Here is a 21509-nt window from a genome sequence, read left to right on the forward strand (position 1 = left end):
CTGCAGCAGCATCCCTGATAGGTGGACAGTCAACTTCTAATGGAGAAGAGTCTATTCCTTTCCAAGACACTCTGATCCACTGTCACACAGAAGGGTGTAAGACGAGGTTGCTGGATCAGATGAAAGGTCTGTCTGGTCCAGCCTTCTGGGTTCCATGCAATGCTTACTTCAGCATAGACCCACTGAAGTTAATGAACATGGCTTTTTGGACTACTTAAAGAAATGCTACCATATGACGAACTCGTGAGCAGGATTTGAGCCATGAGCAACGTAAGTAATCAGATTATAATATTGAGGTTATGATTTGGTAGATAGAAGACAGAGCAGCAGAAGGGAAGAAACAGCAATTCCATGGAAAATTAGGTGGGAAATCAACACACATAAGCAAAAAGATGTAATTGCGTTTTGATTGTACAGTGGACACTCGGGTTGCGAACGTGATCCATGTGGGATGCATGTTCGCAACCCGCAGTGTTAGCAACCTGCGTCTGCGCATGTGTGGGCTGCAATTTGGTGCTTCTGCGCATGTGCAACTGCCGAAACCTGGAAGTAACCCGTTCTGGTACTTACAGGTTTCGGAGGTCCGTAACCCAAAAAAAGCAGCCTGAAGCGGCTGTAACCCGAGGTATGACTGAATATGTTATGTTGAAACTTAATAAGATATAGTTGGAAAAAGAAGTTAATGAACATGATTAAGTCCATGAATTTCAGTGGGCCTACTCCGAATAAGACTTTGTTCCCACAGTCCAGATGGCTACTTCAAGGGTAAAAGGTAAAAGGCAAAGGACCCCTGGATGGTTGCCAAGTCAAAGGTGACTATGGGGTGTGGTGCTCATCTCGCTTTCAGACCGAGGGAGTCAGTGTTTGTCCACAGACAGCTTTCCGGGTCACGTGGCCAGCAGGACTAAACTGCTTCTGGTGCAACTGGACGCCGTGACGGAAACCAGAGCACACGGAAATGCCGTTTACCTTCCCACCACAGTGGTACCTATTTATCTATTTGCACTAGTGTGCTTTCGAACTGCTAGGTTGGCAGGAGCTGGGAGCAACGGGAGCTCACTCAGTCGCAGGGATTCAAACTGCCGACCTTCTGATCAGCAAGCCCAAGAGGCTCAGTGGTTTAGACCACAGCGCCACTCGCGTCCACTCCAAGGGTAACCAATGAAGGGCACACCAGATGCTGTTGGACTGCAGCTCCCATCTGGTCTGGCATACTTTTCTCACAGTGGCCAACCAGATGTCTATGGGAATCCTGCAAGGAGGGCAGGAGTTCGGCAGTGCTCTCCACAATTCTGATTCCAAGCAACAGGTTTTCAGAGCCATACTGCCTGTGACATTGGAGGGAGGACATAGCCACCATGGCCTTTGTGCATTCTTCACAACCTTTAGAGGTCACATGTAACTCCTTTCCTTTCCTATCAAGGCACTAATCCTTAAACATGGAGATGATCATTTCCTTGGAGAGTGCTAAGGGTGCCACAGAGATATTTTAAAGGCCCCAGGCTTTGTTTGACAGCCCACCTCTAAGAGACGACTGCCTCCCCATCCATTTTACAGGCAGCTAATTAACTGTTCAAAACAACTGATGCAACACTGCTGGTGATTTCATTGAGCACTGCCATGAGACAGGGAGACTGGAAGGCATTCTCCAGAGTCTCAAATCCCTACAGAAGGACACAGAAGATGTAAAGATGCCTCCAGAAGACTGGGGCTGTTCAGACTTTCAGAACCTGCAACGCAGGAGATCTGCGTTTTTACTGAACTGATGTAAGAGCAAAGTAGATTTTCTTGTGAAAGAAAGAAGGGAAGACACCAGCTCTGATCAATCAGTAGAAGTTTTATTTCAAGGAAACAGGTGCTGGTGGTGGGCTGAGATAAGATTCAGAATCAGAGAGAAGAACTAAGTAATGCAGTAACTCCCTGTCTTCGATGCATGCAGGGTAAGAGAATATTTCTTTTCTCCGGCTCCTTTTCTTTGTTGTTGAAATGCTTTTTAAACATCTACTTTTCCTTATTCAAAAGGTCCCATTTTGCTGCCAATTCACCAAATGTATTTGCCCTGTTCTTCGGTACAAACTGGCTGAACGGCTTGCAAAGGTCAATGATCCTACTCTTCCGCTTGCAATCTAGGAGGGATGACACAAAGGGAAAAAGGGATAGGAAGGGAGGGGGGAAAACAAACAAACTCAGGTGCTAGTTCAGGGTGCGTTCCTCCAGATGTTCTCTTCATCCGTGACTATTGGCCATGCTGGCAAGGGCTTATGGGAGTTGGAGCTTAATAAAAAGACCTGGTAGCACACATGTTTCTCACCACTGAGGGCTCATTTGGACTTCCTTTTGTGCCATGTTTCTAGGAATAGGTTTATACGTCAATGAGCCACAAAGCTGGGATAGCTCAGCTGGTAGACTTTTAATCTCAAGGTTGTGAGATTTCACCTTGGGTGAAAAATTTCTGCATTGCAGGGCGTTGGCAGGCATGCCCAACAGGCAGATCGTGATCTACTGGTAGATCATTGGACGTCTGTGGTAGATCACTGGTAAATCACTGGCTCTCCCCAACAACCTTGGCTCCCCTAAAAAATGCTCAACAACCTGAACCCCCCAAAACAGGGCTTTCCCTCCTAAAAAAAGAAGCTCAACAACTTTGACCTGAGCCCCCCCAAAATGGGGTTGATCACTGTCAGTTTTTAACTCTGTGAGAAGATCACAGTCTCTTGGGAATTGGCCATCCCTACATTAGATCATCCACACGGTCCCTTCCAACTCCATGATTCTATGATATCTGAGCACTTTTTTTTTGTCCTGCTGCTTTCCGGATGAAAAAAACTGCTCTTTACTGCTGAATTGGAGCAAACAGCAATATGTGGAAAATCCAAATTGTCATTTGTTCTGATTCAGCATTCAGAACAGGTTTGTGCAGGGAATGCACTGGGACACGACGCTTTAACACATGCCTAGAAAGCGCAGGGCAAGTGTGGATGAGCCCAGAATTAGTTCTTAATTAAAATAGCCTTCTTCCCTTCTCTCCTTCTGATGAAACTGCTTCCAGGTGACAATTGATGGAGAGAGCAGCCTGCCAGAGCTGGCTTCTCAGCAGAATTTCCCTCACTCTAGCTCTGCTGCAGCCTGATTCAGGATAATTGCCTTTACTGCATTATTATCTTCACTTTGGTGAAATGCTTGCAGAATTACCCCAGGCTCTTAGCTGCTGGAGGCACCTAATTTAGCCTTGATCACCCACTCCAGCTGCTACAACCTGCCCTTCTGATGAGGTGGGCAGCTTCCCATTTTAGAGATGGAGGAACTGAGGCCAAAGGGTGCACAGTGAATTCATGGCACAGATTTCTGCAGGGCTAATTCTGTAATGAGTCCCATGGAGTGTGCTGAAAGCTTGATAGCAAAATGGGTGCTTTGCCTGAAGATTATCTGGAAAAGATCTGTGAACGAGATTCCGCAGAAACTTGCACAGTTCACACATTTATGCACATTGCTGGACACCCCAGCGCTTTACAGCCTGATCCTAAAAATGCTTACCTAGCTGCAAATCCTATTGGCTTACTCAGAAGTAAGTTCTAAGAGGTTGTAGCCTGACACTATGCAAACTTACTCAGAAATAAGAGCTCAAAGGGATCTGCAGTCCAATTGATGCTCCGATCTGTTTTACAGCCTCTCCTCTCCCTTCTACTGTTCACTTGCTTCCAGCGCCCAACCTCTGGTGCTTTCCTTCCCTCAGCTGCTATTCATTCCAGACTCTGCCTTACAGCGTGTCCATCCTATTTCAGATAGCCAGTCAGCACAGGAGGAAGAAGATGAGCTAGGGCTCTTATCTGCAACTCCTCCAATAATATCTAGAGCTGACTCTAAGTGTATATGCTTGACAAACACTGCAAATGGTTCAATCCTCCAGGTAGGGTTGGGGAAGACTTCTGTTTGAAACATTGGAGAATTGCTTCCAGCTCCTGTAGAAGGGGAACCTTCCAGATGTTGACTACAAGTCCCATCATCCTTGTCCATCAGCCATGCAGGCTGGGTCTAATGAGAGTTGAGATTTCATCAACATCTGGAGGGCCACAGATTCCTCACAACAGATGTAGATCCTTTGCAACTCAGTATCCTAAATAGTTTTGCTGCATTTCTGAAGAATTGACCAAGACTGTGTGTTTTCTCTCTCCCCTCCCACCAAAAAATATCCCTTTAGCAACATGGTTGGATCTGAAATGCGAAACCACACCGTAATCTTGGAATTCATTCTTCTTGGCATCCCCCACACCGAAGGCATACACAACATCCTCTTTGCCGTCTTTCTATCTTTCTACCTCATCACTTTGCTTGGCAACCTCCTCATCCTCTCGGCCATCATCACCGATGCTCGCCTCCACACTCCCATGTACTGGTTCCTCTGCAATCTCTCTGTGGTAGACCTGGGCTTCTCTTCCATCAGCACTCCCAAGTTCCTGGCCAACATCTGGGCAGGGAGCAGAACCATCTCCTTAGGCGGATGTATGTGCCAGGTCTTCTTCTACCACTTCCTGGGAAGCACCGAGTGCCTCCTCTACACCGTCATGGCCTATGATCGCTATGCCGCCATCTGCCACCCACTGAGGTACACAGTCATCATGAACCGGAAAGTGTGTGCCCTTCTGGCAGCGGGCACGTGGTTCACTAGTTCATTCCATGCCACCATTTTGACGAGCTTGACCTTCACGTTGCCTTACTGCAGAACCAACGAGGTGGACTACTTCTTGTGTGACATCTTCCCAGTGGTCAAGCTAGCCTGCGCTGACACCTACATCATCGAGACGGTGAGCTTCACCAACATTGGCGTGGTGCCCATGGCCTGCTTCTGTCTCATCCTCACATCCTACGTCAGAATTGCCGTCTCGGTCCTGAAGATGCGCTCGGCGGAAAGCCGGCGCAAGGCAGCTTCCACCTGTGCTTCCCATTTGACCGTCGTTTGCTTCTTCTTTGGGCCTTGTGCTCTCCTCTACACCCAGCCGTCCCTGAGCGATGTGCTAGCTACACCCATCCAGATTTTCTGCAATGTGGTCACCCCGATGTTGAACCCCATCATCTACACTCTGCGGAACAAGGAGGTTCAGGCAGCTTTCAAGAGGATGAAGGGCGCTTAGATCCTTTCCATTGAAGAGGAGGAAACAAATTGGAAACAGAACATCAGACTAAGCTTCTCACCTCTGGATGGCACAATATGATAAGTCTGCTCCACTTCCTAGTGGGGAGGAGTTGCGGTGGACCACGTGGCCACCCACTCTCCCCTGGGGCAGGGGACGAATTCCCACATTGCCCTGGGGACCCCGGCTGCGTCACCACTCAGCCAGCCAATCTGCTGGCTGGTGGGGGTGTGGCCGGGACCATTTAAACGGAGGCGTGAGCCGGAGGGCTTCCTCTTGGCTCGCTCCTTCAATCTCCCACCCTTCCTCCCTTTTCACAGGTTTTCATTGGCCTTCCTATGGACCTTGGTTGGTTGTCGTTGAGGGGCCTGGTAGGAATTTTTCCACTTGGCAAAATTTGCACGGGCCATTTGGTTTTTACCTACCTTGTAGCAATCGTCACAACTTTGTAAGGTTTGTGGTTAGGCATTGTTTGATCTTTTGATGGGGGAGGAGAGGTGTGGCCGTCACCTGCCCCTCCAAGCTTAAGGGTATTCTGTTAAAGGAATCTGGGGGTGTGGATCTTGTCCGAAGCCCGGGGTGGGGATAGGGCCATGACACGACCCCCATCGGGAACACCTGGGGGAGCTCGAGTTGGTTTGCATCGACAGGGCTCCCCCTTCTGTTGGTTTACCCTTACCGGACTCCCTGCACAGCAGGCAGGAGTCAGATATAGTCGGGTCCATTCAATTCCTAAGCCAATTACTGCTCACATTCTGTAATCAGTAAAGTTGTGGCCTAAATTTGCCCAATAACATTAACCTAATATTTGTGTCCTGGTGTGTTTTATTCCTCAACAAGGGGTGGTTGCGGGGTCTAGACACGCAACATGAGGGCACATTGCTCTTCCAGAGATTGGGATCCTCAGGCCTGGGAGCAAAATACAGCCCTCCAGACCTCACGATGTGACCTTCAAGGCTCTTCCCAGGCCATGTCTCTTCCCAGGCCACATCCCAGGAAGTGCTTTTGATTGTTTGGAATGCGTCTGAGATAAGGCCCAGTGAAGCAAGATTATTTAGGAAGGAGGAGAGGAATAAAAACAATTATTATTATTCATCATCTATTATAGCAGGTGAATCTCAAGGGGTGTCCAGAGCCCTGTCTGGTCCTGTTGTGTTGGGTGACTTTCAGTTCGTAAGGCTCAAGCATGTTGACAAACTGCTTGGATCGGTCAGGGCGATCACTTGTGCTCTAGACCCTTGCTCTTCTTGGCTGATTAAAAGTACAGTGGTACCTTGGGTTACAGATGCTTCAGGTTACAGACGCTTCAGGTTACAGACTCCACTAACCCAGAAATAGTACCTCGGGTTAAGAACTTTGCTTCAGGATGAGAACAGAAATTGTGCCGCAGCAGCGGGAGGCCCCATTAGCTAACGTGGTACCTCAGGTTAAGAACGGACCTCCAGAACGAATTAAGTTCTTAACCTGAGGCACCACTGTAGAAGGAAATGGGGCAGCTGTCTGGACTAGGGAAGTGATCAGTGCCTTCTTGCAAGAGGGCAGTGGTGGAGTGTGTCTTCCTGGCATCCAGGGCTGGCAGGTGGGTGCGGATGCACGAGCCCAACCCCTGCCACCAACGTGACGCCAGCGCCAATCTGCTTTGCGAGGCTGGGATGATCTGGCTAGGGGAGGGCGGCATGAGAAAGAAGCAACAGCCATGCACCCTTTGAGCCCATCCTTGCCCTTGCTTTGCGGGGTGGAAGGGAAGAGGGGGTAGTCCCTGCCTGCTTAAAGGAGGTAGTAGTAAACCCTGGATTCAGAAAATCTAAGTAACTACCGGCCAGTTGCTAATCTCCCCTTCTTGACAAGGCTCTTGAGCGGGTGGTTGCAGACCAGATCCAGGGACTCTTAAAGGTCAACACCAACACTTTGAATTGTGGTCAGAAACATCCTGGGAAACATATCTATCTTGCATAAGGTAATGTCTGAAATGATGAAACCATTGCACTTCGTTTGCTATCTCCTTGAAGGTTTCAGGCTTGGGGAACTGGTGAGCCATCAGGGATCAAGTCCCTTATGGTTGTCAAACTATTAAACAACAAACAAACCTGGTTGAGACACCAGGATGAGCAAAAGAGGATGGCATAAAAGCAGTGAAGCCACTGGAGTGTGGCACTATGTATGGTGTTCATGAGTAATGTCTCTAAAATTCATTCTCCCATTAGTTGTGCATGAGTTTGAATTAGAACATTAATTTCTTCTGCACTAATTGATTATGTGCTCTGGAAAACTGAATGCATCCTGTAGGTAAGTCAAAAGGCAGATGTGTGTGTGAATAGATCTGTGAGAGATGGCATTCTTCCACAACCAAATTGTTGTGGCTGATGTGAGAATAGCTGGTGGCATCACAATGATGGTGAAGGAGTTATGGGGAATTGGCTTCATTTTGCATCCAAATTTCTCTGGCACCTGAATTGGTTTTCCACGTCACCAGTGTTGCACGGTAAACATTGGTTTATTTCTTCACATAAATACATAAAACAACTATGGGATTTGCTGCTCAAGAAGTACCAATGGTTGCAGGATTAGGTGGCTTTGAAATGGTAGTGTAAAAATGGAGGGAGTGGCAGGGCACCAGTGGGTATTAGCTACAATACTTTAATGAAACCTTAGGGTTCAGAGACAGGTGCCTGCTGACTGCCTGGATTTTGTAGGAGGGCATAACAGGAAATTTAGGTTTCTGCAATTAAAGTGGATTAAAGTTGTCCTGGCATGACAGCAGACCCTCCAAGTGTCCCTATTTTCCAGGGACATTCCTGATTTAGAGTAGCCATCCGAGTTTCGGATTTGATCCTGGAATGTCCAGCTTTTCCCTAAAGGTAAGGGTACCCCTGCCCGTACGGGCCAGTCATGTCCGACTCTAGGGTTGTGTGCCCATCTCACTTAAGAGGCCGGGGGCCAGCGTGTCCAGAGACACTTCCGGGTCACGTGACCAGCGTGACAAAGCTGCTCTGGCAAGCCAGCACCAGCGCAGCACACGGAAACGCCATTTACCTTCCCGCTATAAAGCGGTCCCTATTTATCTACTTGCACTTGGGGGTGCTTTCAAACTGCTAGGTGGGCAGGAGCTGGGACCGAAGACGGGAGCCCACCCCGCCACGGGGATTCGAACCGCCGCCCATGCGATCGGCAAGCCCTAGGCACTGAGGTTTTACCCACAGCGCCACCCGCGTCCCTAGCTTTTCCTTAGGAAGTCTCTATTTTCATTGGAGAAATGTTGGAGGGTATGGAGTTATTGGACCCTTGAGCCATCTGAAGGCAATACTGTATAGGGAAGTTTTTTAAAAAAAGGTTTAATGTTTTATTATGTTTTTATATATGTTGGAAGCTGCCCAGAGTGGCTGGTGCAACCCAGTAAGGTGTGTAGGGTATATAGGGTATAAACAGCAAAATTATCATTATGGAATGGGACGTCCCTATTTTCATTGGATAAAGGTTGGAGGGTATGTGACACTGCTAGTCAGTGTAGACCATATTGCGCCAGATAGCCTGATGTGGTTCAAGGCTGCTTCCTATGTTCCTATCACAATTCAGAGCACGAGAGGAGAAACAACATGAACGTTCTTATTTTTCTGCTGCTGTAGGGATGGGTCTGACCAGAAGAACCACACAGTAGTGACCCATTTCATTCTCCTCGGAATCCCCAACACCGAAGGCCTCCAGACCATCCTCTTCACTGTCTTCTCGGCTTTCTATCTCTGCACTTTGCTGGGAAATCTGACCATTATGTCGGCCGTCCTCCTCGACTTTCATCTCCACACCCCTATGTACTTTTTCCTCTGCAACCTGGCCATCCTAGACATTGGTTTCTCTTCCGTCACCACTCCCAAAATGTTATCTATCCTTTGGGGACAAAGCAGGACCATCTCCGTAGGGGGGTGCATGTCCCAGGTCTTCTTCTACCATTTTATGGGATGTTCTGAGTGCCTGCTATATACTGTCATGGCTTATGATCGCTACATTGCCATCTGTTACCCACTGCGGTACATGGTCATTATGAACTGGAAGGTGTGCATCATCTTGGCGGCAGGTACATGGCTCGCCAGTTCTGTTCAGGGCATCGTTCTCACCAGCCTCACGTTCACATTGCCTTACTGTGGCCCTAATGTAATAGATTATTTCTTCTGTGATGTTTTCCCAGTCGTCAAGTTGGCCTGTGCAGATACTACCATCATCGAAGCTGTGGGCTTCAACAATATTGGCATTGTGGGTGTGACCTGCTTCTTCCTCATCCTCTTGTCTTATGTCCGCATCATTTACTCCATCACACAGATGAATTCTGGGGAGGGGAGGCGCAAAGCGGCCTCCACATGTGCCTCCCATCTTCTGGTGGTTACCTTCTTCTTTGGACCCTGTGCCTTGATTTACACCCAGCCGTCTCTGAGTGGGGTGCTGGTCACCCCGGTGCAGATCTTTGGCAATGTTGTTACCCCCATGCTCAACCCAGTCATCTACACTCTGCGCAATAAGGATGTGAAAGCAGCCCTGAAGAAACTAATGGGGAGGCAGACAGTCCCACAGCTGATGGCACATTAAGGAACATCATGTTCCTAAAGGGTGCATGCTTGGAATAAACATTTTGGCCTTTTATTGAGCATATTTGAGCATATTACAGTGGTACCTTGGTTCTCAAACTTAATCTGTTCCGGAAGTCTGTTCCAAAACCAACGTGTTCCAAAACCAAGGCGCTCCTTCCCATAGAAAATAATTTAAAAACAACCCCTAAAACAGCAATTTAACATGAATTTTACTCTCTAACGACACCATTGATCCATAAAATGAAAGCAATAATTAATGTACTGTACTATAAAATAAATAAGACAGTATTGTAGATGGTAAAAATTTTAAAAAATATTTTTTTACCTGCAAAGATGATAGTCATTGTTTAGATGGGGGGCTTTTATCCATTTCCACAGTCACACATTCAATCAATCAATCAATCAGTAGCTGGACTGGGTTCCACATAGTCACAAAAAGAAATTAACTGAAAAAGCCTCAGAAATAAAAACGCAAAATAAATAGCAAAAACAAAAGCGCCAAACTCAATCTATTCCGGAAGTCCGTTTGACTTCTGAAATGTTCAAAAACCAAGGCGCAGCTTCTGATTGGTGCAGGTGCCCTGGAAACAATAGCCGACAGCCGCACTGGACCTTCAACTTCCAAAAAACGTTTGAAAACTGGAACACTTACTTCTGTGTTTTTGGCATTTGAGAACCAAGGCGTTTGAGAACCAAGGTACCACTGCACACCTATCCTGGTTGGGCTGCACTGGCTACCTATTAGTTCCTGGGCCTAATTCAAAGTGTTGGTTTTGGTGCTCGCTCTGACAGCACATATACTAAAGTGTTGGTTTAGACCTACAAAGCCTTAAATGTCTTAGGACTGCAATACTTCAAGGGTCGCCTGTCTCCATATGAACCTACCTGGACCCTGAGATCATCTTGTGAGGCCCTTCTTAGTGTGCTTCCTCCGTGAGAGATCCGGAGGGTGGATCCACATCAACGGGCCTTTTCTGCAGTGGCTCTCAGTTTGTGGAATGCTCTCCCCAGGAAAGTTCGCCTGGTGCCTTCATTATACACCATTAGGCACCAGGCAAAAACGTTCCTCTTTAATCAGGCCATTGACTGACTGACATCCAATGCCCTTTTAAAATGTGTGTGTGGAATTTATGGAGCTGGCAGAACTGACTGGGAGAATCCATGATCAGAAAGAAGAGGAGCACCAAGAAGATTGGAAGAAATTTAAAGACTATTTAGTTAAATATTGTAATATAAGATAATTAGAAGATACCTGAAAGTATCTGATAGGCCTAGGATTGGAATAAGAACGTTGTATAGTAATATGGATTTAAGCCAATAAGAAAAGAGAGGAAGATAGTAAATTGAAGGAGTTAATTGTTATTTTTGTTATAAACATGGAAAATTAATATTTTTTTTTTTGAAAAATAAAAAAATAAAATGTGTGTGTGGGATTATTGGGTTCTTCTTGTTCTTGTTCTTGTTTTTATTATGCATTTTGTGTTTTTCTGATGTGATTTTATGTTGTGAACCATGAGACCTGCAAATGTAGGGAGGTATACAATTTTTAAAAATAATAATAATAATAATAATAATAATAATAATAATAATAATAATTCGGTGTCCTCTTCAAATGTAATCATGAATGTATCACTAGTATATTGCTTTCTGCAGCACATGGTATGGTGGTCAAGAATCTTGAGATTTCTTCTTTTCCCTATCATTCTCAATATAATAACGGTGCTGCTAGAACAGCCTTTGTCAACCTGGTGCCCTCTAGATGGCTTTGCACTGCAGGTCCCATCACCCTTGGCCAAGCTGCCTATGGCTGATGGGAGTTGTAGTCTGGAAGGAACCAAACTGCTCTAGGATGGATTAGACAGTTGCACTGGTGCACTGCCAGTGAATTCACTGGAGCCCCCATTCTTTCGAATGCTTGAATACTGCTACCCCAAACTTGATTCCTCAAGTGAAGGCTTCTGGATGTCTCTGCAGTTGGATCCAGATTAAGTTAGTCACATTTACTTAAGTTTCTGTTGAACTCAGTGTGATATCCAAGACTAGCTTGGACCCTAGACTAGTCCGCATTGAACTCCATGTGAACTCAATCCTGAGAAAGCTAAGCAGTCTTGCAACTATAGCCTATTTTTCTTGAGAAGAATACTTCCCACTGGTTTTAATGTGCTGATATGTTTCGTGGCATTATACACTGCTGTTCTGGGGGACACAAACATGTTGTCTAGCGATAAGAAGATATCTGCGAAGACAAATTTGGAAACATGAGGAACACAAAGAAGTAAGGTCTCTCTCTCTCTCTCTCTCTCTCTCTCTCTCTCTCTCTCCATGCTTCAGAACTGAGACACAGCCTGATTTTAGTTGGACCCAACACCTGTCCTTAGCAGAAGCAGTGATGGTAAGGGGGAAATGGTCAAATAAGTTCTGGATGCCAGTGTCTAACCACTAGGGATATTTTTCAGTTAAAATATACCATACCAGTTGGGAGGTCCAGGATACCTCCTCCCAAACTACATATGAACCAAATGAAATGATTTACATAGGAGAGGAGATGAATTTGGGCAAATGTCGTCTATGCAAAATTTCATTATTCTTGTTTTAGTCTCCATTTATTAATTTCTGAATGACCTTTCGTGTATGTCTCACAAGGTGTTTTATCAATGTACCATAAAACAACTAAGATAGTTTTTCCAGCTTGATGAAAAAGTCTCTGCTGCAGGTGTTCATTTTATATTATTTTAATGCCTACCTTCTGTTGTGTTTTTTTCCGTTCTCTTGTTTGGTGGGATTTTATTTCTTATGTTTCAGACTCACTTTGCCATCTTGAGAAATATGAGTTAATCCTGGGTGTAACTATTTCCAATGCATATAATTTTAAATGCCCTGCCTTGCTTTTGTATGCTGACTTGATCCCATTTTATTGCTTATTTGTATTTGTTATTCAAAGCATTTGTATTTCATAGTCATAATATAAAATCCTATTAAAACAAAAGTACAATGATTTACTTCAAGGGGAGTAATAATACCACTCTATTCTGCCTTGGTCAGACCACACCTGGAATACTGTGTCCAGTTCTGGGTACCACAATTTAAGAAGGATGTTGAGAAGCTGTAACACAGGCTTCCTCAACCTCAGCCCTCCAGATGTTTTGAGGCTACAATTCCCATCATCCCTGATCACTGGTCCTGCTAGCTAGGGATTGTGGGAGTTGTAGGCCAAAAACATCTGGAGGGCCGAGGTTGAGGAACCCTACTGTAACAAGTGCTCCAATACTTTGGCCACCTCATGAGAAGAGAAGACTCCCAGGAAAAGACCCTGATGTTGGGAAAGATGGAGGGCACAAGGAGAAGGGGACGACAGAGGACGAGATGGTTAGACAGTGTTCTGGAAGCTACAAACATGAATCTGACCAAACTGCGGGAGGCAGTGGAAGACAGGAGTGCCTGGCGTGCTCTGGTCCATGGGGTCATGAAGAGTCGGACACGACTGAACGACTAAACAACAACAACTGTAACAAGTGCAGAGGAGGGCAACCAAGATGATTATGGATCTTGAAACCAAGCCTTATGAGGAACGGTTGAGGGAGTTGGGTATATTTAGCTTGGAGAAGAGGAGACTGAGAAGGAATATGACAGCCATCTTCAAATATCTCAAGGGCTGTCACATGGAAGATGGAGCAAGCTTGATTTCTCATGCTCTGGAGGCTAGGACCTGAACCAAAGGCTTCAAGTTACAAGAAAGGAGATTCTGATAGCAAAAGCTGTTCAATAGTAGAAGAGTCTCCCTCGGGTGGTTGTGGACTCTCCTTCCTTTGGAGGTTTTTAAGCAGAGGTTGGATGGCCATCTCTCATGGATGCTTTAGGTGAGATTCTTGCATTGCAGGGGGTTGGACTAGATGATCCTTGGGGTTCCTTCCAGCTCTACAATTCTATGATTCTATGTTATGATTATTATTTTCCTTTTTTTGTATGTTTGCATTTTCATAATACTCTTTTTTTTTTTTTTTTTTTTAAAAAGGATATATGTGAAAGCTGTCATTGTCAATCCTGAAAGGACTGCAATGATGATGATAATGAGGTGTTACACCATGGGTAAGCAAACAAAGGCCCGGGGGCCGGATCCGGCCCATTCGCCTCCTCAATCTGGCCCACGGATGGTCCAGAAATTGGCGTGTTTTTACATGAGTAGAATGTGTCCTTTTATTTAAAATGCATCTCTGGGTTATTTGTGGGACATAGGAATTTGTTAATTCCCCCCCCCCCAAAAAAAAATATAGTCCGGCCCCCCACAAGGTCTGAGGGACAGTGGACCGGCCACCCTGCTGAAAAAGTTTGCTGACCCCTGTGTTATGCAATATACTTGAACTATTAAGAGCTGTTTCTTATACAGTGATACCTCGGGTTAAGAACTTAATTCGTTCTGCAGGTCCGTTCTTAACCTGAAACTGTTCTTAACCTGAGGTACCACTTTAGCTAATGGGGCCTCCTGCTGCTGCTGCCACACAATTTCTGTTCTCATCCTGAAGCAAAGTTCTTAACCCAAGGTACTATTTCTGGGTTAGCTGAGTCTGTAGCCTGAAGCGCCTGTAACCCGAGGTACCACTGTATAAGCAATCAAAGAGCCATAGGGATATGATCACTGGGGTCTTAGACACTTCAATTTACTTGAAATAGTAACATCTCAAAGGAGTCTGCTTGGAGATGGCATTTTTGTTTGTCACTGTGTTTCTGGTGTGATAGGGCTCTAAGGAATATAAATACATTTGGGGTTGAGGGAGACAGAGAGAGGCACCACATGGGGCCATAGCCACAAACCATTCTGAGGGAATCCTAGTGGGTGCAAGTGCCTCATGTTGGGAGGAACCAGAGAGCATTCAGCAACTCTTAAAATGTCAGCATGTGAGAGTGCCTGAGCCAAGTTGTGCTGCTGATGCGGATAAGGAGGAAGAGTCAGGGAGGAGAGTGACACAGAAGAGGAGGAACGCAGAAGAGACAAAGAGACTGCGGCAGTAGAAAAGGTGAAGAAAGAGGGACGCGGGAAGAAGATGGAGGAGGTAGAGAGAAAAGGAGCGAGCTTCAAGGGAAAACAGTGCTGCTTCGGTGAGGACAATGAAGAGCAGAAAAGAGGAAGAATAATAGGATGGAAAGGGAGCCAGAAAGTGAGAGAGGGGTGAAAAGGCTGGCAGGAATGGGAACTGTACAAGATGAGATAGGAGAGGAAATTCTGTAAGGGAAGAGAGTGGATGGAGGAAAGACAAGAAAGAGGGAGAGGGAGGAAATGCAGGCAGGGGAGAACATGTATAGAAATCAAAACAAGAGTTTCACCCTGTGATGAAAGGGAGCAACCAGACTCTTTGAGTAAGGTCTGCAGAAGAAGAGACCCTCTGGGGGTCTGCAGACTTCTGGGTCTGAAGGTAGGGTTAGAGCTGACATAACGAAGACCATGAAAAGGATGTCAGGAATACCACAGCTGAATGCAACAGTAGCAAAAGAGGATTCTTAACTTAAGAAGAGTTGGACTTATCTTCTGAACAGATTTCATCTTTGGAGAGGCTTCTTCTCTCTCCACCAAGAGCAGATGGCCAGCAAACACTCTGAGATAAGGTGTTGTCTAATAATTTATTAGACCAAGTTGAAAGCTCTCCTCTTAACTCCCTAGCTGTGTTGCAATTCTTCTTTGATTTAGAGGCAAAGTCTGTGGTTGAGATATGTTTGTGGTAGAATAAAGGGCTGAGATCAAGAGTTATTGAAGGTTACCATCATTTCTCAAACACAGAATGATCTAAGTTAGGCTGCAATCCTATACTCACGTGAATCGCGTCACAAAACATCTTAACACTCTATAGAAAAAAATTCTGAAAGAGGAGATAAAACTGTTTGTGCACTAATTTGGAAGCATCCTAATGAACAGACTAGTAGGTGACTGGTTCCTACTGGGCAGGACATATCTGAACATCTTGGTTACTGTTCTTTACTGTATTAAGATGGATAACCAGGGTGCTTAGCATGCCCCTGTAGAGTAAAATTGCATCCTGTAATATATCTGTGTTCATTATTTATTTGGATTCTGAAGTATCCCCATGAACAAAATCTTGAACCAAAAAGATTTGCATATTAGTGTGGTGGTTAAGAGTATGAGTCAGGAGATCCTTGATCTTTCTGTGTGTCCTCAGACGAGTCATTTTGTGACCTAACTTGCTGAATTTTTTGTAATGTTAATACCGATAAAACACTTTGAGATCCTTGGGGGGGGGGGGGGAAAGAAATATACAGAAGACTTATGTCTTGACGTATGTCCAGAATGCCTTTGTCTCATCCCTGAGCAACACAGCCACAATATCTTCCCTCAAGTGGGACCTGCAACAAATTGCTTTAGTGTATTCCCGCTCAAGCCAATGTGAAACAGGGGCCTGATGTTGCTTTTAAGATCACATATAGTGTGTGGTGGAGAAGGGGCACCTTTTCAGCCCCTTCTCACCCAAAGGACCTTTACCTGCTATGCTATGTGGTATTAAAGTATGCTGTGCTATACAGAGCAATACATTAGCAATACTCATACAAGAAGGAAACCAACATTAAGGGCAGATCCACACCATATATTCAGAGCATCTCCAATGCACATTTAAAACATGTGACTACCCCACCCAGTCCTGTGGTTTTCCCCTCACAGAGCTACAGTTCCCAGTACCCTTAACAAACTGCAGTTCCCAGGATTCTTTGGGGGAAAGTCATGTGATATAACTGTGCATTGGATGTTCTTGATAACTGTATGCTCTAGATCTCCCCTAAGAAATTTCATCAAGGGCCTGATTAGTTCATGACTCATAACTTTTGTTCTGCATGTTGTTGTTGCTAGTTCTGTTCTTCACCCCTTACTTACTGACGATGCCCATGATTTTTACATTACAGAGATGGAATACAGAAATCAAACTCCTTTGACTGAGTTTGTCCTTGTCGGCTTTCCATACCCGAAGAACTTGGTGGGTCCTTTATTCATCTTCTTCCTGCTTATCTACTTACTGACCCTCCTCGGAAACTTTCTGATTTTGTTGGTTGTGATGTCCAATCCCCAGCTCCACAAGCCCATGTACTGGTTCCTTTGCCACCTGTCCTTCTTGGACATGACGGTCTCCACTGTGATTGTCCCCAAGGTGATTGCTGGGTTTCTAGAGGGTGGTGGGAGCATCTCTTTTGGGGGCTGTGTGTGCCAACTCTTTTTTTTCCACTTCCTGGGCTGCACGGAATGCTTCCTCTACACTCTGATGGCCTATGACCGTTTCCTGGCCATTTGCAAGCCACTCCATTATGGCACCATCATGAGCCGTAGGACGTGTCTTTTCCTCGCCATGGGTACCTGGCTTGGTGGCTGCCTTCACTCTGTGATGGAGACAGCCCTTGTTTTCCGCCTGCCCTTTGGGTGGAGAAACCAGGTGAACTATATCTTCTGTGATATCCCGGCAGTGCTGAAGCTGGTTTGTGCTGACACGGCACTCAACGAGGTGGTAACCATGGTTGATGTTGGCTTTGTGGCCACCACTTGCTTCTTTCTCATCCTGACTTCCTACATGTACATTTTATCTGCCATACTGAAAATCCGCAGCACTGAAGGGCGCTGGCGAGCATTCTCAACCTGCTCAGCTCATCTTACTGCGGTGGTGACTTATTATGTGCCACTTGTTTTCATTTATCTGAGACCAGGATCGCAGGATCCATTGGACGGGGTAGTGGCTGTGTTCTACACTTCACTGACTCCACTTCTGAACCCCATAATCTATACTCTAAGGAACAAAGATATAAAAGTTGCCCTTCTAAAACTGACGGGGAGGGCACTCTAGTATGGAGCTCTGCGTGGTCCATGTGGTGCAATGGATTGCAGCACAGGCTGGTATCTGCCATGGAATCCCTCAATGTGGGAAGCTATTCTTTGTAAACAATTGTTTGCGGGTGTAATCAACTCACAGGAATGGTGATGAATCTTGTGAAACATTAGAGTGAGAGGTTTCATGAGTCTGGAGTCCAGCAGTGACCAGGACACCAAATCAGAATCTACAGGGCCACTGATTCGGTACTCAATGAATCTGATGTTGGGAGATGAGAAGCTGCTGAACCAAGGTCCATAGCTATTAGCCATGATTGCTATGTTGGGCTTTCACAGTCAGAAGCAGTAATGCTTCTCAATACCAGTTGCTGAAAACCACAGGAGGAGAGAGTGACCTTGCGTTCTGGTCCTGCTTATGAGTTTCCCAGAGGCATCTGGTTGGCCACTGTAAGAACAGGGTTCTGGACTAGATGGGCTATTGGCCTGATCCAGAAAGCTCTTCTTATGTTCTTACTTTAGAACCAGACCCAGGACTCCAATAAGAATCTTTGAGGAACTGAGTGCCTCTCACACTATACCAGAAGTGGCCACTGAAGCAACATGGATGGGGCACTGTTGCTCTCCCAACTTATTAACAGAGTGCTTACCGAGAAGGGAAGGGAGCTTGGATTGGTGAAGCATGTGGTGTTGGGATCCTGGGATGGGCCCCTCCACCATGCACAGCACCAGGCCAAGCTCTCTGCGCATCACATCTCCCCTTTCACTCTCAGTGACCTGCTGTGTTGGGAAGCCAGGAGAAAAATGGTGCCTCACCAGCCACAACTGCACTACATGGCCAACCCAATGGCACAGGGAATGTGAGGGGAAGGCACCAACCTTCATGCTCTTTAAAAGTCTGTAGTCATCCAAAAATGGGGACGGAGGATAAGAAATGTTGCCAGGAGGCAGATGCTAAAAAATCCCAGAGTATCACCAGAAGAAGTTGCTCACCAGAAAATGTGAGAGGCTAGGACCTCCTACAAGGGACGCGGGTGGTGCTGTGGGTTAAACCACAGAGCCTAGGACTTGCCAATCAGAAGGTCGGCGGTTTGAATCCCCGTGATGGGGTGAGCTCCCATTGCTCGGTCCCTGCTCCTGCCAACCTAGCAGTTCGAAAGCACATCAAAGTGCAAGTAGATAAATAGGTACCGCTCTGGCGGGAAGGTAAACGGTGTTTCTGTGCACTGCGCTGGTTTGCCAGAAGCAGCTTAGTCATGCTGGCCACATGACCCGGAAGCTGTACGCCAGCTCCCTCGGCCAATAAAGCGAGATGAGCGCCGCAACCCCAGAGTCGGCCACGACTGGACCTAATGGTCAGGGGTCCCTTTACCTTTACCTAGGACCTCCTACATGAGCAATATCATTTTCCTAGAATGTGGGGGACTGGCAGTGTTACTAGTCTCAAATTTCCAGGGGGCAGGATGGTTGCTAATCTCAAGCAACCTTGTTCTGCAACAGAGTCTTGCTTTGACCAAGAGCCTTGCTTTAGCCCTTTTATTATAAAAACACTTTTTCCTCTATTTTAACAAAACAGGATGGATTAGAAAAGCAAAGAAGGACAAATTAATGTATAACTCATTTCCTTTCTCTAAGATCCACCATCCTGATCTTGAAGCAGGCAAGGCTACAGCTGCTTGCTTGACCGCAGGGCTGGAAAGAGTCATCGGGTTTTCCTTTAAATCTTTGGTTTAATAAAGTTTTTTCCTCATTTCTGAGAAATTGACTTGTAAATTAAAGGCATTTTGGAGTGCAGTCACACCTATGGATTTTGCCTCCGTTCGGTGGCCATTTGTAGAGTGGCTGGGATAACCCAGCCAGATGGGCGGGGTATAAATAATAAATTATTATTATTATCAGTGCTTTTTTTCTTTAAAAATGCTTAGGGGTACTCTAATTTTCACTCAAGAAAACCACCATTTTATAGTTCAAATTGGGAAAAATAAATACAGTAAATGGTCAAAAGTACAAAGATTCGCAAAATGTTTAGGGGTATGCGTATCCCTGCGTCCCCCCAGAAAAAAGCACTGATTATCTGACAGGCCGGTCACGGGGATGGCAAATCCCAATGAAATGAAGCTTTCTTTGGTATCCATAACATTTGTTTTCTGCATCAGGTTGGGTTTTGTTGCAACATCTAATTCACGGTGTGGTCTCTTGCGAAGGTGCTTAATTTTATGAGGTAAGGCCATGAATGTCATTTACGGAGGGTTGGTACAGTTTCTCTCTCTCATCTTTTTTTGTTTATTTAATATCACATTTCTCACTGGATTGTTATTTTATCGTTATTTTAACTTCATAACAAAGCCTGGAAAATTTAAGAAAAATGTCTACAGATCTTCTGAGCTCTGACATGCACATGTCTTTCATCCACTTCTCACATATTTTAAAACCTTATGTGTTTACTCTCAGCCTGCTGGAAGACCTTGAGGTTCCATGGCTACTGCCTCTCAGTCAGGAACTCAGTGAGTTAGTCGTTTCTGAAAGAGGTTCCAAGATAGCATATCCTCAAGAGCACAACACACTGCCCACAAAACTTGCCTCACTGGCTACAAAATAGTTTTCTTCTGGTCTTCCTTGAAGACGTCTGTTCTCTGTTGAATGTTCTCCAAATGTGGTGCCATTTGGGCCATATGATACCTGTCACAAAGCTTTCCACAGTGTGGCAATAACCAACATTCATTTATTGTGAACAGCTTGGGACCAGAATACTTGCAAGAGCCTCTCTCATTCCATTGCCCTGCCTAAGCATTGAGCTCAGCTGCGTTAAGCCACAATCTCAATTAGCAGCAGTCATGGGGAGGACCTTCTCTGCAGTGGCCTCCATTATGTGGAATCATCTTCCCTCAGAGCTTTGACACGTGCCAATGTTGATGTGTGTTTTTTGGCCGTTGTGAAAAACATACCTGTCCACTCAAGCTTTTCAAAGAGTTTAATGTCAGGTATAACACAATGGTCTTGCATCATCATCTGTATTTTATTTATATTTTTGTAATGTCAGTCTTTCATCATTTTTAACTTCTACACTGCCTTGAGGCAGATTGTAATAGGCGGTATCTGACTACTTTAACAAACAAACAAACAAACAAACAAACAAACAAACAAACAAACTTTATTCTCCCCCTCAGTATCCTCCCAATCTTTTATAAATATTCCACTATTGTTTTCAGCGTTGTCTCCCTCAGACCCCTCTTGCTGTTCTCCTCAGAGCATTAAAACCATTCCTTAGCATCCCAGCTAATCTGACTTTTGCTTTTTGCTTGGCTCTTAGGCACGTCTGTATACAACAAAGAATGGATAAATCAGTGTACCTCTGGTCCATGCCAATTTTCCTGGTGTTCATTCCAAAATATTTTATTTCCTTGTTCTACATTAATCTGCATTTTAATACCCACACCAAATTCACATTTTAACTGTTGAATTTATCACAAAAATGCACACTTATAAAGTTTTTTTAAAAATCTCAGTGTGTACTTTATCAAAAAGCAAAGAAGAATCAGACACACAGGCTTTTAAAGTCCTTTTAAGCAGGCTGAGTTGAGGAAAAAGTGACTTGATTAAGGTCATCAAATGAACAACCTGCTGATTTGAACCCGGGGTTTTCTTGTCAACAGCTCACACTCTAGCTATGGCAACCTCAATGAACTAGTGGAGTGGTTCTCAAATTGTGGTCTGTTATTCAGGTGGGTTCACGCTGTGTGTCTGGGAAGAGTGATTGAAGCAGTGGCTGTGAATGGAGAGCACAGCACATTCACTATTCATCTTAATTTTTAATAGTACTTTTATTGCTTCTTTTCTTTCTTATATTGCATTTGAATATTTAGTATTGCATTTTATATTGCATTCTATGGAATTCATATGGCAACACAAAGATACAATATAAGAAATTGAAGAAGTGATAAAAGTGGTCTATGAGTCAGTTGTCCACAAGCTTCATTCAGGTGGCCTATGGCA

The 21509-nt window shown here is 45.2% G+C and overlaps 3 protein-coding genes across 3 annotated transcripts; all 3 read left to right on the forward strand.

Annotated features, from left to right (window-relative positions):
• Positions 1-1873: 1873 nt before the first annotated feature.
• LOC310662074 (olfactory receptor 10D3-like) lies at positions 1874-5129 on the forward strand (the record flags this gene model as incomplete). The annotated part of the gene is made up of 2 exons (XM_083408840.1): positions 1874-1940; positions 4199-5129. The coding sequence occupies exons 1-2, from the start codon at positions 1930-1932 to the stop codon at positions 5127-5129; spliced, it is 942 nt and encodes a 313-aa protein (XP_083264966.1). The 5' UTR covers positions 1874-1929.
• A 2156-nt stretch (positions 5130-7285) lies between these two features.
• Positions 7286-9704, forward strand: LOC310662261 (putative olfactory receptor 10D4; the record flags this gene model as incomplete). The annotated part of the gene is made up of 2 exons (XM_083409041.1): positions 7286-7302; positions 8753-9704. 2 exons carry the CDS (start codon positions 7286-7288, stop codon positions 9702-9704), a joined length of 969 nt encoding a protein of 322 aa, XP_083265167.1.
• A 6907-nt stretch (positions 9705-16611) lies between these two features.
• LOC310663107 (olfactory receptor 10G6-like) lies at positions 16612-17535 on the forward strand (the record flags this gene model as incomplete). Its single annotated transcript, XM_083410735.1, has 1 exon — positions 16612-17535. One exon carries the CDS (start codon positions 16612-16614, stop codon positions 17533-17535), a length of 924 nt encoding a protein of 307 aa, XP_083266861.1.
• Between the last annotated feature and the right edge of the window lie 3974 nt (positions 17536-21509).

This window comes from Podarcis tiliguerta (assembly GCF_965153285.1).
Source record: "Podarcis tiliguerta genome assembly, chromosome: 13".
Taxonomy (NCBI): Eukaryota; Metazoa; Chordata; class Lepidosauria; order Squamata; family Lacertidae; genus Podarcis; species Podarcis tiliguerta.